Below are 16,488 nucleotides of genomic sequence, written 5' to 3' on the forward strand. Positions count from 1 at the left end.
AAGAAAGCATGTATACGTGAACATGCTCCGAATAGAAAATTCAAGGCAGATCTGTATGACAGCAAAGTTTCCTTTTGAAAGGCATATATAGTGGGACAAGCCTGGAAATGTAAACTAGAGCTCAACTGTAGTGACCCTGAATGCCGAGTGAAGGAATTTAAATTCTTTTTGATAAGCTATAAGGAGCAGCTCTAGGGATATTTAAAAGGAGAATAACATGATTTTTTCATTTTTTAAATTGAATTTTATGACTTGATATTACATTCATATGATTCAAATTCTAAAAGTAAAAGAGTGAAAAATCTCCCTCTCATCTCATTAGTTTTTCACCCAATACCTTTCCCCATGGGCAATCATGTATTTCTTATACATCTTTCATTAGATATTCTACACATATACAAGCAGACACTATGGATGTGTATATTCTTTCCCTCCCCTTTTTATACAAATGAAAGCATCTTATGCATACTGTTCTGCACTTTGCTTTTTTAGTATGTCAATATATCTTTGATAACTTCCCATTTCAGTAAAGAGCTACCTCTTTCTTTTTATAGCTACGTGGTACTATATTCCATTGTTTGGATGTGCCAATAATTTATTGAACTGGTATTTTGTAACGAACACTTAGGTTATTTTCAATCTTTGCTATTAAAAACAATGTTTCGAAAATAGCCTTGTACGTATGTCACTTCCACATGTGAAAATATATCTGCAGGATACATTCCTGGAAGTGGTATTGAGGGCTTGAAGGGTATTTATATTTGTAATTTTGATAAATCTCACCAATTGCCTTCCTTACAGGTTATACCGATTTATACTCCCATCCCTCCTGCAATGTATGAGTGCCTGTTCCTTCACACCTTTGCCAACACACTATGCTTCATAATTTAAATGTTGCCTTGAGAAGATTAATCAGGTTATACGCATAAGAGGACAAACCCATTTACATTTAAAACTGGATGAATACAGCATATGCTCTTTGGATAAATTTAATTTTGACTGTGAGATGTAATTTTAAAGCTACATATCTCCATACTGCCTAGAAAAAAGTTCTTTCATTTCGTATAGTCAAAATACATTCCATTCTCCTGCTTTCAGGTGAGCAGCCTTTAGCTGGAGATGGAAGAAAGGGAAGACAGCCTGTAGAGGGCTCAGCTGGGCTCTTGGGCAGGGCCAACACTATAAGCAGCTCCTGGACATGCCAAGTCATTAAATTCATAAGGTTCTGTGTCAGCAAGTTTGGGATTAGGAAGAAGACAGGCTGGGGTACAGGAAATTCCCACAGTGGCCTATGGGGTGGAGAAGCACCATCAGCTGCTGGGGAAGTGGCAATCTTATCTCAGCAAGAAACCCATGGAGAATAATTTTGAATCTAACACCGGGATTCTTTCTCAGCCCTTCTAATGCCTATGAGTAAATATGCCTCATCCTCCACTCCTGCCTCCCGCTCCCACCACTCCTTTATACCTACCTATCCTAAAAGTCCTGCAGCTGCCAGCTACTTCTACCCAGATGTTCTTCCTTCTTTTAAAAGGGTACTTTCTATAGCTCCCCCCAATAGACTGGAAGCTCCCTAAGGACAGGAATTTCCTTCCTGTTGCTTTAGAACTCTCTTTCACTCCAATTCCCACAAGATGCACTTAATATCTGTACTTGAGTAATTTACATTCATTGAAGCTATGGACCGCCATCACCTTGTGAAACTTGCCACCAGGACAGGTGTCCTGCTGTCCAGACGGAGGCCCTACCTAGCCAGGAAGAATCCTGTTAAACAGAGACTCAGAATACCTGAGTGTATGTCTTCTACTGAGAGATGGTTTGCCTTCTGTACTAGCTCATGTAAAAGTTTTTTCTGTCTCAGTCTTTTCTCTTTTAGAACATTTTTAAAATTGTTGATGCATTTGTTGAGGTAAATGGTCTCTGCACACACTTGCTCTAGGCTTAGTCTGTCCTGCTTAGGAGATATAGGCCTGGAACAAGTCTCACTTTGCAGACATGGAGCCAGAGCAAAACTTGGCAATGAATATACAAGAGGTGAGTTATTAGAAGCAAGCAAGGAGTTGCTTGGATCCTGGGGAGTTTGTTCTCCCTGTGTGGGGATGCTCACTCCACCAGAGACCACACTGAGCAAGCTCTCACTCCTTTGACTCCCTGGGCTCTCCACTGAGCAATCCTGGGCACCACCTGAACTCACTGTTCCAAGAAGTCGATCACTGTTCTCTGACTGGGAACCACTCTCATTGCTTTCCAGGTCCTCAGGACTGAGGGACCCACTGTTCTCTAGTTTCTGAAACACTCCTTGCAGAGCTGAACGAAAGTGATGAATTGCTCGGCCCAGTTTACTTGTGTAAAACTTGATTTCCACATCCTCATCCTCCTGTGAGCCACCTAGAACACAAGAGGACTTGTCAAGGACATCCTTCAGGACCTGGGCAGCACATTCCTCCTCTTCATTCAGGTCAATATGAACCATGTCACTGAAAGTCTCAGGCCCTATGATAATTTCCTCCATCATTCTGTCACAGCTCAGAGCTGCAAACCTTCTGGATTTGTCTGCCAAAAGGTCCTCTAGCTGCTTTGAGCTCAGAATATCAAGCCCAGTTTCACAGCCTAGAAGCTTGTCCTGTGCATTTATTCTCTCTGTCTTCAGCAACCCAGACAATGATAGGCAGCTGCTGGCCTCACTTTTATTGCTGCAGTCATTTTCTGTTTTTGCTACTTTACATGCTTCAAGTTCTTGGCTGCACTGTTTGAAAAACTGGGACTTCTCAGAATCCTCCTCTTTTGAGATGAACACTAGGGCAGGTTCCTCAACTTGATGGAGGGTAAACAGAGAAGCCTCTCCCACCGCCAGTTCACCACAGCTGCCACGGATAACCTGGGATGTTCCTGAAGCTCCTTTTACTTCATCCCCTGGCTTAGACACATCACTTTGCTTTGCTAAATTGTTCTTGAGTAGGAAGTGAAGACCTTGCTGCTCAGGGGCTTGGTGTTCTCTATTTTGATTCTGAGCCCTCATCAGATATGGTCCTGTTATGGGTTCTCTGTTCCCTGTTTCCATCTGAAGAATTGATTCACCTTGGTTTAAATAATTCCAACTGTCACTCTGAAGTTTTTGTTGCAAAAATGATACAGACCCCTTTTGGGGATTCTTACAGCTTTGTGGCCAGCTTGGCTCTTCTCTGGTAGCAATCCGGATGCCCACACTCTGCAAGAGAATGGATTTCTGCAATATGAAGTCTCTATGCTCTAGATGGGCAAGCTTCACAACAGTGGGCCTGGGGGGAGGGGCTTTGCCTTCCCTGTAGGCCTCTTTGATGTACCTGTTGCACTGCATGCCATTAACACAGAGGTGCTTAGCTAGGAAGCTGTCCACCAGTTCCATAGTATTTTCTCCATCTTGCTCAGGAAGGCCATACAAATACAGAATGGCTTCTTCACTGGGTCTGTCCACATGGGGTTCCTGGGCCTTTTCCTCCATACATGTTTTGGTTAGGGAGCTGCCACCCACCTGCAAGCCTTCTATTTCACTCAGTACTGAGTCTACACAGCTAGAGACTTCGTCCACTGAGCCCCGGACTTGGCTCAAGTGCTGCCGCAGCTCAGCAATCTCACTCTGGAGACGGCTGATGCCTTGCAGCTCTCTGATGATATATTCTACTACATCCCCCAAAGGCTCCCGCTGTTCACGGCTACAGCCTTGGCCAGGGTCTCTGGACGAAAGGGCCCTGGCTTGGTTTCTCTCCGAGGGCTCTTGACAACTTGCGGTAATGCTGGCAGGTGAGATGTCCTGAGAACCAGATGCTGAAACACAGGCAGTGGAGCCCAGAGGAAGCTGGCTGTTGGCTTGCTGTGTAAAGATGCAAAGCTGGGCCAGGTCCTCATCTTTCTCTCCACCAGTGGCTGAGGCTGCAGACCCACACCATGGGGCCAAAGAGTTGTCCTCTGGTAGGGCTCCAGCAGGACCTGAGGATTTGCTCTTGATGCCACACATGGTCTCTGCCTTAGCCTTATCTGGGGAAAGCCTGGAGGAGGTTTCCCAGGTGACCATAATTTCTTCCTCAGACTCTTGCAACAATCGCTTCATTTTCTCACACAGGGTCTGAGGGGCCTCTGTCTTTTCCTCTTATTTCTGGTCAGGATGCTTAACAGAGATTGCCTTGGAAGGCAATAGCCTGTCCTGCTCTTCTCAGTCTGTTTCTAGCAATTATTGCTGGCTGATGCCTTGGGCTTAGCCCACAGTGCTGCCTGAAATGGCCCCATGTTTGGCCTCCAAACCTGGCATATGCCCCTGGATCCTGGCTTGACTTATCCTGTAGCTAGTGAAAAAGGAAAACAGTGCACTCAGGTCAGAAAGCAGCAGGATAATTTGAATTTGAATCAAGCTGGAATAAGAATGTTACCTCCTGAGATTATAGGAATCAATCCTGACCGGCCTCCCAACTCTAACCTTATAGGCTATGGGCAGTCAGTTCTCTCTCCTTGGCTTCTCATTAGAGTGCTGATGTAAAAATAAATCAAGTCCTTGTGTTCTGAGCAGGTACGCAAAGTCATCAGCATTGAGACAAGGTACTGATAGATAGATGGAGTAATGTCCATGAGTGATTCCTTATTTGAACCTTCACAAAATTCAGCACTAGGGTCTGGCTCAGGAATGAACAAATAGATGCTTCACCACCAAGGCTCAAATCACATACACAGTGAAAGACAAGACATGGAATCATGGCATGTTTCTTTCTTTCTCTCCCAGTTTGTTGTTCTGGTGAAGATCAAGCTACTTAAAGGTTCACCCCTGCCTGTGCTAACAGCACAAAATATTTTCCCTTTGTTTAACGATAGTAACCCTTTACTTGGTAAAAGGACCATGGGAAGCATTTTAAACTTGGAGGAAAAAAATATTTCTATACCTAATTCTAGAATAAGGTGGCACCATATAGGCACAGTCACTGTCCAGACTCAGGTGGCAATTAGCATGTTTGAATCTAGAGGGGCAGGTAGCCAAAGGCACACAAATGGGGATGAAGGAGGCTCAGGCTAATCCTGGTGTTTCTGAGCTCCACTTTATTGTAGTCCCTAAGGGTTTTCCAGGCCCACAGAGGAGGCTTCAGAGACCACAAAAAATGACTGTCCAGCACACTTTCCACTGCTCAAGTAACATAGGGTTGCTCTAACCCTCTGTCTGGCCTGGAGAGAACACTGCATGGGACAGGTGGGGAGGTGCTTACTTCACAGAGGGTTCCAGGGTACTTTACTATCCTCCAGAAATGTGAAGACAGATCTGCCACCAGCCTTGTTGCTGCACCCTAAGCTATTGGCAACTGTACTACAGAGGCAGAGATGACGACTACCTTACATGGGGTGGGCATCCATTCCCTCTTTATCGGGAATGTGGAAAGTGTAGGGAAGGAGCAAAGTGGAAAATACAAAGAGACCCAGGAGATGATGGGACTGCCAATACTTTCCAGTTCTGCTAGGTCACCCTGGGAGGGGTAAGATGGGTTAGTGGGAGACATGCTACCTTTCACGTTCTTTGACCAGAGATGCCTTTTCTAGATTTTCTAGATTTCATCACAATTTTTACATCTTCTAAAGCCCTGCCTCCTTTTTTTCCTCAGTACTCAAGTTAATCCTAAATGGGGAAAACTGCCTTAAGGAACACAAGTGGACTGTTCTCACGGCAATGCATTTTCAGCAAAGGCCACCACCTACATCTATAGTCTCTGGGTCTAAGATTTAAAAGCACTGTGTGCTTCCCTAAGACTAGAGGGAACCAGACAGGCAAGTCATAAGACTTGGGGTAAAGAAGGAGCTGACTCCTTTTACTGGAAATAACTAGGCCAAGAACCAAGAGACAGAAACTAGATGAATTTCCATTCATCTTCCCCTCTTCTCTCCAGCTCCTCTAAGAACACTACTTCATCAAGGAATTCCTCATCTAAGAACCCTACCCATCTTGTGGGGCAGTAGGGCAGCCCCAATCATCCATTACTGCTTTACCTCAAGGTCTCAAGGGGCCAAGACCAGTACACCTCTAATCTGGCCAATTCAGTCTAGCCTGAGAGGATGCTGTATGTGCACAGCCAGAATTCTTGGGTTTGGGGGCTTGGTACTCAGCTACATATAGAGACAAACCCCCCAATTCTAGGGGACTTCAGATTGTTCCTTCTCTTCCCACAAGGACAAAAATCTAAATTTCCAAAGATATTCCTTTTCTCCCCAGTTATACAGGGATTGGGTATTCCTGATTTGGTCTTGGCACCTAGTGTTAGCCCTAAACAATGTCTCTGACTCTACAAGGTCTGGAGCTACCAACTGGCCTTTCATGTTGTCTCAAAAAAGAAAAAAGATTGCTTAACTCAACCAAGATGGAAGCTCTGTGTATAACCACATGAGACCATAAGCAAGTGCTACTGGACTAATAATCAGGAGACTTAAGTTTGGGTCTTGCTCCACCAGTGACCTTGGATTAAACACTTGACCTCTCTGTGTATTAGTTTCCTCATCTGTAAAGTGGGGAATGTAATTACAGGAATATTATAAAGCTAAAATGAGAGACTGGTACCATAGTAAACTGAAAAGCACTACAGTATTGTTATTATTACTGACATGGCAAGTCCCTGAGCCACAGAAGCAGGGAAACAAATATCTAAGCCAAGCATGCAATCACCTAAAGGGTATGGTTTGAGTGAATCCTGACTTCTACCCCCTGCCTCAACTCCTACCTTTCCCAGTCCTTCCTAATGGCCTACAGCAGTGCCTGGAATCCCACTAGTAGAGTGTCATCCTTTGAGTTAGTCCTGCTTTCTCCTAGAAGTCTTCTTTTTAAGGTAAGAAAAGGGGGGAACAAATTATTCAGCTCCCAATACTTCATTCAGGTGTCAGGAGGCCTGCCATCCTCTCTCAGGCAGGCTGCAAGCATGAGGAAGGGGCAAATGGCTATAAGAGGTCAGTTTTTTCTTTCTAATGCTGGTGAGGCCCAGAATTCATTGCCAAGTCCCCCAAGGCCAGCCCTACTTTGGTCCAGATGAGATGGTTTGTCAGAAACAAAAATGAAGCTGATTCTCCTGCTACTGCCTCAACACAGGCCAGGTTAGCCTGGGGCCTACCTGCTTCTGTCCCTCAGTTCAATGCTCCAGACAGGCTTGGCCTAACCTCCTAGATAGTCTTACCAGGTATCCCCTTCCCAGACTGCTGTGCCACAACATGGGCTGGCCAGCCACACAGTGGGTAATATGGCACAGCCATTGAGTTCAGAGCCCTTTCCGATGGCCTCCTGATGGACTGAAGGGAGAGCTTCCTGGTTCCCCATGTTACTGACAAATACAAATTTTCCAACTAGAGCTGCCATAGCAACTTCTCCCAGCCCCAAATAAAAATAATTGCTTCCATATTAAACAAACAAACAAAACACTCCAAATCTTCTTCTCAGTTGGCAGTCACTGATCATGGATGAACTCTAAACTTAAAAATCCCTCCTGCTGACACAGGTTCCCTAACAGAACCAAACCACTTAGTCATCTAGGTCTTTAGGCTTTGAAGCAGGGGCCAGAGCTTAGTGTGAAGCCCGGAGAATCAGTCACTTTACTCAGAGCTCAGTAGGATATCAGAAGCCAGAATGGCCCGAAAGGGCAACCCTCAGGCCAGGAGCCCAACTTACCTCCTTCCCAGCCTCATTTTGCTACCACTGTCCATAGGAATGAAATGACAAGGACCAAACTGTAAGAAAGACCATTTAATCTCCAAGTAAATTCAACTGAGTGAGTACTTACTGTGTGTGGCAGGCTAAGCTATGTGCCAGGGATATAAAATACAGTCCTTGCTCTCTAATATAATATTTTAAGGTTTGGAGAGAGAGACATATAGAAAATCACAATATAAAGTGATACATGTTATAATGGAAGTAATAAAAAGTAAGCATTTAATTCCAGGGGCAGGGGATGGTAAGGAGGTAAGAGCCCCAGCAAAACCAGAGTAGGCAAGGCCCAGATAAGGAATGTTTGAGCTGGGATGATAAATAGGCTGTGGGGTCCACCCAGTCATCTAATTTCCTTCAAGGTACCCAGGGCTGGCACTCTGCCCTATCCTGGTGGCCTACCCACTCTGGTCAACTTTTCAAATTTCATATACACACTCACAGAAATGACCATATCTTTCTGCACTCTTTTCCTAAGGAATGCCTAAAGCCGAGAAAAATAAGGCAGCCCTTTCAAGGGATACCAGCATTTGAAAAGGGAACATATCACAACATAATGAATTAATCAAAAGGATTAAAGCTTTAATGATGGCAGGCTGAGAATTACAACAGGGAGTCAACCCCTTAAATCATGTTGCATCAGCACCAGCCTACCAATAAAAAAGAAAAAAGAAACCACCTCAGTTTTCTGAAATGGTTGGTTCTTTTATCCCTCTCTTTGACTTGTCAAATAAAATATGATTAGGAATATAATTATTCCTTGTAAAAATTGCTTCTGACCCAATTCTTGGCTCGGAGGAAACAACTGGGGTACCTCTGGGAACAGGCCAGGACTCAAATCAAGCAACCTCTCACTTTGTGTGAAACAATCCCAACAAGCAGAAAGTCAAGAGCTCTGACCCACTCATAGAGGACAGATCATTCCTGGGCCATTTACCATGTATGCTATATGGCTAATATGGTAAGATAAGTGGATTTCTAGGACCAGGTAGGGGGACTCTTAGGATATTAATCTTTGAGAAACAATCAATGCCTACAGAATATCTTGTCAGAAGAAAATGATCAGGGCACAAGGTGTGGAGAGGGAGATTAGCCAAAGGGAATAGGGAATGCCCTAGATTGAAGGCTTAGCAAGGTCCCAGTTCTGCAGTTCCCAGGATTTGCCATCCCTCTTTACCAGCACTAAGAGGAGCTCCATTTATGGGCCAGAAAAGAGATAGAACCTAAGGTGATATACACTTACAATACAGTGGCATGCAAGGACCCAGCCTTCAGAAGGTTGGCATTATCTAGACCCCAAAATGAAGACTGAATGCCAGCCAGGAGAGCTGGACATTCTGTGCCCTGTCCAGGGCTCCCTTTCAGTGGTACCAAGGCTTATTATACCAAGTATTATAACAAACAATACAACAAATACATGCATACCTAGAGTCTATCTCATGACACAGACTGTCTCCTTTGACCAAACTTGAGTCAGGCTCCTCTGAGTCCTCTTTCTGAACAGGGCCCTGATATTGGGCTCTGTCCTTGGTCCATTTAGTCCAGTTTTAGCAAGAATCCTGCTGGGTCAGTTTAGTGAAAATCCCCCACCCTTGATTTCTAATTAAATTCCTCATCCCTCACCCTTAGTATCTGACCACCCTTGATATCTGACCAAATTTCTCATCAATAGCTTATCACCCTGGCCTGCCCTCAGCAAAAAACCTGTTATGTCAGTTTAGCCAGAATTGATATTTCCTCTTATTTTCCATCCACTGACCCCCACCCTTGTTCCTTGGCTACAAATTCTCGCTTTTCTTTGTATTTGGGGTTGAGCTCAATTGCTCACCCCTACTATAAAATCCCCATTGTAGTAGTCCTCCCACATAGTTTGTTTTATCATCTTTAACAAATATCAAAATAGGCGGGGCGTGGTGGCTCACACCTGTAATTCTAGCACTCTGGGAGGCTGAGGTGGGAGGATCACTTGAGGTCAGGGGTTCGAGACCAGCCTGAGCAAGAGCAAGATCCTGTCTCTACTTAAAATAGAAAAAATTAGCAGGCCATGGCAGCACATGTCTGTAGTCCCAGCTAGGCAGGAGGCTTGAGCCCAGGAGTTGGAGATTGCAGTGAGCTATGATGATGTCACTGTACTGTAGCCTAGGTGACAAAGTCAGACTCTGTATCAAAAAAAAAAAAAAAAAAGTCAAAATAATGTTTTACCATTCATCACGCACTCTTTTTTCCTTACTGCCTCATGGCTCTCCTGAGTAGACTGAAAAGGCATGTGAGCAGAAATCTACCCATTGAACACTGACCCTCCCTCTACTACCCATTCTCTAACCCCTTATTCTAATGTTTTCTTTATAGAACTTATTACCGTCTGACAGATAATATATTTGTCTGCTTGTTCATTATTTGTCTCCCTCCCTCACCTCTGCATCCTAGAATGTGAGGACTCTTTTTTTCATTCCTGTATCCTCAGCACCTAGAACAGCACCTGTGCTCAAAAACAAAAACAACCCCCCAAAACCAAGAAAAAAAACTCCAAACAAAACTTCTGTCACTGAATAAAAGGAATCAGAACACAAAATCAGGAAATGCTAGAGTTGGACAAATCCTTTAGAGAATATCTAGGCCTGGAATCTCATACTACATTGGGATCTAGACTATGGAATAGTTTTGTTATCATAGTGTGTTTCTAAATTTTGAATATAAAGTCTTTAGGCAGACAAGTACTCTAGCTTCTCAAAATCTCTATTACCCTTGACCTACAATGACATCCTTGCTGTTATCTATTTTACTTTGGCAGACCCCTAGATGAGAAGCTGTTACTTGAGGGCCCACAGTGGGTATGAACTCCATGACATTTGAACTCCATGTCTTATTTGTTTTTGGACTCCCAACGCCTAGCTACTGGGAGTTTGCCCAATAGCTATGCCGAGTTTGTTATGCTGTGTATACGGTCTGGAACACAGCAAGAACTCAGTGCCATGATAAGAACAAATGAGTTGATGGCAGAGCTGAATTAGAATCCAGGTCCCCTAATTTCTAGTCCACTTCTATGTCCATGACAACATGCTGTCTTCAAGTTCTAGGTTTCCTTCTACACTGATGGATTTCAACCCTTTGTCATTATAAATCTAAGGTGGAAACCTTCCCCCAATTATACTTACTCACAATTTTCTGGGAACTCACTCAGGACAAAGGAAAAGAAAAGAGGGCGATGGCAGCACTGGTCTCTGCCAGACTGTCAATTAGACTGGCAGAGAGGCCCTACCATGGTTCATATCATTCCCAGGGCTGCCATGGCAGGGCTCCCATTTGCCCTTCCAGTTGGAAAAGCTGCCCTGACCCTTGTGATAGTGATGGGTCTATAGCAGCACTGCCCAATGGAAACACAATGTGAACCAAACATGTAATTTTAAAATTTCTAGTAGCCAAATAAAAAAGAAACAGATGAAATTAATTTTAAAATACTTTATTTAATCCAATAGAAAAAATATTATTTCAACATGTATTTAATATAAAAAATTTCTAATCAGATACTGGCATTCTTTTTTTGTATGCTAAGTTCTTGAAATCTGACATGTATCTTATGGTTACAATGCATCTCAAATTAGACTAGCCACTCTTCAAGTACTCAGTCACAGGTGGCCAGTGGCTACCATATTGGACAGCACAGCTCTAGAAGCTGGGGTTGGGGGATATTCTGGAGAGCCTTCCAAACCTGCAATAGCAGCTTACTGCAAAGGGCAGGCTGTCATCTCAGGGCAGCAGAATTCTCTGTTCTTTTATTCATCTTTTTACCTGCTCACTTTCATCCTAGCTGGAAGGAGCACATTTCCATTTTGTGTCAGGCTACAAAGAACAAAGTAGCAAAGACCCCAACCTGCAGAAGATGAGACCCTTTCTCCCCCAAACCCAATCCTTTCTTGATACCCTATAGTAGCTCTGTATAGCTTCCTGTGGGCAAAACCACAGGATAAACCTGGTTACTTCAGCAGCAGCTACCCATCCACATGGAAGACTCAGAGACCTCTCACAAATAAGAACATAATCTCAATACAGCTGGGTCAAAGCCAAGCTATCTTACACAACTCACACTCAGAGGGACACATAATAGTAAAAGATTATATTTGTTTAGAATTTTCAGTTTACGTGATTCCTATTTTATCATCATAACCACCCTATGAGGCAGGAGGGTTGTTATTACTCTAAATTATTATTCTGATTTCATAGATGAGAAAATGAAGTTCAGAGAGGCTAAATGACTTGGCCAAGGTCACTAAGTACAACTAGGATTTAAAAATGAGTCTTCAATCTACAGAGTTAGTGCTCTTTCATCATACACGCTTGACACAAACGGACAGATTATCTATTGTGCATGTGTGCACATACTCAAGATGGAGAAAAACTCAAGAGGACTTTTCTTTATATGGTATATGCATACATGACAGGGATGAATTAATACTCATGTTAGAAGGACAGTATACACACTCTCTCTCTCACACTCATAGACAGGAAGGATGGAAAGGTTTTTGAATATACACAGAATATATACAAGAACAGAAAGGTTACTTGAGTACATGAATACACACATGAGATGAAGGGACAGATTTCTATATATGTACGCACAAGGAGTGAGAGACGGCTTTTGTATATTCATATAAGGTGAATGAAGAGCTGTCTATGCACATATAGGAGAATGGACAGGTTATTTATAAACACACATTTCTCTCAAAGAGGAGAAAAAGATTACTTGTATACGAGTATGCACACAGAGAGTGGTTGGGTTATTTGTATACATACACAAGAGTACTAAAGAGGAATGGATGGTCAGATTATCAACACAAAAACACATGTACGTGAAGATTCTACCCCAGTGCTGAATATGCTACTTTTCACTCATTTCAATGACCCCCACCAGCAAGTTGGCTCAAGCAGTTATGTAATTAATGTAGCTGCTCCATATTCCACCCACAAATGCTTTGCTTTTGTCCCTGCTTGTCGTTCAGACTCTGTCATACACTCGACACCACTTACCTTGCTGCTGCAACCAAAATAAGGGTTAAGAAAATGAAAAGAAAAAACAAAACCAAACAAAACACATTAAAACATGAATTCTCAAGTTTTAGAATGCAAGTGCTGTCTTTAAGAGGAAATCCATCCAGGAGCACTCCTTGGTTTGACAGAGAAGCCACAGGATGAACTTTCTGAGCCACAGCACTGCTGCTTGCCCAACCGACAAACAGCCAAGAAGCTATTATTCTCAGTTGCACCCAGCTGGCTGGCTCCACAGCACAAAGTTGATGATAGGAACAATGCCCCGCTGAGAAATCCCCTCAGTGAAGCTGGGCAGGAGTCTTGCTGGCTGCAAATCTAGGAATCCAGTCTGGTCCACACCTCTCTGTGGAGGGGGATTCTGACGACCAGCCTGCTGTAAGCAATAGCAGCCAAACTTCAACTGGATGTGGAATTCTAACTCAATCGATTCCGATTCCGGGCTTTGAGACTGAGACAGAAAGCAGGGCAGCTCCTGCTCCTGCTGCTGCTCCTCCTCCTCTCCAGCTGCTTCCTGCCTGCAACCTCCCATAGGGCACCAGCCTTCCTCACACGTTCCTGGCGCACACACCCCCTTCCCAGCACACTCACGCACACACAACCCTCGCCAGCAAGCTCACCACACACCCTTGGTGAGTGTCTCTCCCTCTGGCTAAATATAGATCTTACTCTCTACCCTCCCCCATTTCCTTCCTTCGTTCTCCCCCTCCTTTCTTCTCCCCTGCTTATCTACCTCTCATGTCTGGGCTACAGGATATAAAGAGACAGAAGACAGAGCCCTATACTTTGAGGAGATCCCAGTCTCAGAGGGAAGCCAGAACACAGCATTCTTGCTGTGGAGCTGCTGGAGCACAATATAAAGGGAGTCTTCCTTTCTACTGAGGCAGGCACTAGGTTGGTTGGTTTTTTATATGCATATAATCTGCTGCTGGCATTTGGAGAAGCTGAAGGACAGGTAAAGTGCCCACGTGCAGTTAACATCAAAGAGCCATGTTCTTGGAATAGACATCTAGTCCAGTTCCTCCTGAACAGCCATTGCAAGAGAACCAACTGGAAAACAAGAACTCCCTTAGGCTGTGCCAAGGCAATGACTAGGGAGAAACGGGAATCTGGGTGAGCTGAGCTGGATCCTCTACTGCAGAAGTCTGGACCAAAGATGGTTTTAGAATCCAGAATTAGGAACTAAGTAATCTAAAGTGATACCACACTGACCAAAAAGCTGTCTAAGGTTCCAGGCCTTGTTTTCATAATCCCAAAGTTTCCAACCCTTGTTTGCCAATAGGAGCCCCATCTCCCTGGAGACTTGAAAGTCAATTGACCCTCATGTGGCCCTAATTCCTAATAATTCAGCAATTCTAGTTAGGACTCATTGGGAAATTCAATGTCTTCATCTTCAGATAACACTCAAGTTATTCACTGTAACATAATGTCCAAACATAAACCAGGGACTCTTGAAGCTCTGAAATACAAAATGCCAAATTCATGAAACATGACATCCCTTTCCACTCTGCAACCACAGGACAGGAAAAACATCACTTGATGAACCTAGTAGAGAACCTCAGAATCCTTCTCAGTATAGAGCTTCCTATTCTATCTCCCACTGTAAGGCAGGAATAATTTGCTTTCGGCTAATAACCTAGTTTCGCTTCTGTAAACAAGGCTTGCTTGCTTAATGCATAGATACGATAAGAGCTGAAACCGGCTTCGGTGCAGACTTTCAAGGCCCTAGGGAGGTGACGGCAAGTTACTTCCTGATAAAGGGGCCAAGGCATGATCAGCACATGAACAGCTTATGCAGGGCGCGTGTGTGTTTTCGGGCAACCCTCCTATCTGAGACAACTAACTGTAACAGGCTACAGCAAAGAGTATAAAAAGACCTACACCCCGCTGTGCGGGGTCCTGCCCATGAAAGAGACCACTGCGTTGGTGCTTGGGGCTTGGACCCTAGCTCGAGCTAGTCAATAAAACTCCTTTGCCTTTTTGCAGCCTCAGTGACTCTGTCTTTCTGTTCCCGGGGCCGAGGGAAACCGGCTCTAACACCATGAGCCTGATCTAATGAGAAAAGGCCTTCCTCCTCCTTAGGCCAACAGTAAGTGGGCAAGTTTGATTCACCCAGAGTGCCCAAACCAGGCTCTCAAACCTTGCTACTTCTGCTGCCCTGCAACATTTCTAATGACAATCCACAATAGAGGATTAGCCCACGAATCAGGTAGTCAGTCTATGGGGGGCTATCCTAGGATCTGTGAATGCAGAATGGGCAGCCCTATATGGTAGATAAAACAAGCCTATAAATTAAGAATGATTTTTCTGGCTTATGCACGATCCTGAGGAGAAAGGGTTGATTCTACAGCCAACACTTGTCTCCCTACTGCCTTCTTCCAATAACATTGCTTCCCCCTCAACCAAGGAAGAAAATTTAGATTCCAAGAAATGCTAAACAACCCATTTCTTAACCATCCACCTCATTATGCAGCCAACACTGATGGCAGAGCAAATACCTCCTAACCCAGTTGGGAGCTGGCTGGATGACAGAAGAGATAAAAGATGACAGCACAACTATAACCACATCTAAATACAGGGGAAAAAATAACTTGAAAACTGTCGAATTTCTGTGGAAGTCACAGCCAATTTACTGTGGTGTTTCCCACACTTCAGCCAGGAGAAAGAGGTAAAGGGTTTAAAACAAGAAATATAGGGAAGGCTGATTAAGTCAGAATTCCCTCTTCAACTCTGCAGCACTCATAAAGAGCCCAGAGTAGTAGCTGTCATTATCAGGCTTGGGTCTGGGCTTCCCAGGCTGAGGAGAACCTCAAACTTGCAAGACTGGGGAAGATTCCCCAAGACCTGGCTGAGGCCTCCAGATGGCATTCCTCAGGCTAATAGGATCCTGTCTTGTCACCCAAACACATTCAGCCCATTTTTCTAAGCAGCTTGAGCTTTCCAGAAAAACAAAAGTTCAGACAGTAGAAGACATGTTTAACAAATGAGGCACAACAAATCTGCTATCTCCAGTTATAATCTTCAAACTTCACAGGAGAGCTCATACAGCTTTGACCACAAATTACCTTTGTATCTTTCCACCTTCCCATGTTTCAGCAAAAGTAGGAGGAGAATAAGTGGGAAAGTGGTAAATAGCAGTCAGTGTAAATTCTGGTTTAAAAAAAAAAAAAAAAAAGGCAGGGCTCTTTCTGCCACTGTTGCACAGGGCTCACAGAATGCTAAATATCATATGACCAAAGGACATCAGATCTCCTCAGCAGACTAGCCTTTTAGGATAGGTGAGCACCTTCCATTTCGTGAGCCACGCGAGCAACAATGTAGCCTCCTTGTCAGAGTGGGTCTGGCCCTTGGGAAGCCTGAGCAGGATGAATGGAAGGGGTGCTTTTTAGAGGTAAGAAATAGCACAGCACCCACCTTAATTGGGAAGCTTCCTCAAAGCAGGGCTAGCTAGGCAGAACTGGAAAACAGATTGGGTTAAGAAGGGAAAGGCATTTATCCAGAAGCTGTGAAATACTCTGAACATTCTCAAGGTCTGGTTCTCAATTTAAATCTTTGCAGGGATCTTCGCCTAGAGACAGATGAGTAAGATGGAAATTCAACATGAGATGCTGACACTCACGCAGAGTTGTGGGAAGGTTCAGAGCTGCAGGAGCTCTAAAGGGGAGCTGAATGGGTGGGTTAGTCAGAAGACCACCTGGCGTACAAAATTCATTTTCAGCTAAAGCAACTGAGTGGTGTCGCAGGGATACTGG

General features: G+C 44.1%; 1 protein-coding gene across 10 annotated transcripts in view; it reads right to left on the bottom strand.

The window, feature by feature from the left end:
- UNC13B (unc-13 homolog B) overlaps positions 1 to 16,488 on the bottom strand; it is a 191,700-nt gene that overhangs the window by 45,962 nt on the left and 129,250 nt on the right. For 2 of the 10 annotated variants that reach the window (XM_045562888.1, XM_045562887.1), the window contains exon 1: positions 1,789 to 4,145. The exons of the other annotated variants lie outside the window; for them this stretch is intronic. In XM_045562888.1, the coding sequence (XP_045418844.1) occupies positions 1,789 to 4,087 (2,299 nt within the window). In that variant the 5' untranslated portion in view covers positions 4,088 to 4,145. Of the gene's footprint in view, positions 1 to 1,788; positions 4,146 to 16,488 lie in introns of those variants that run through there. 10 annotated transcript variants of the gene reach the window in all.

The sequence above is a fragment of the Lemur catta genome, chromosome 10 (genome assembly GCF_020740605.2).
Source record: "Lemur catta isolate mLemCat1 chromosome 10, mLemCat1.pri, whole genome shotgun sequence".
NCBI classification, from domain to species: domain Eukaryota; kingdom Metazoa; phylum Chordata; class Mammalia; order Primates; family Lemuridae; genus Lemur; species Lemur catta.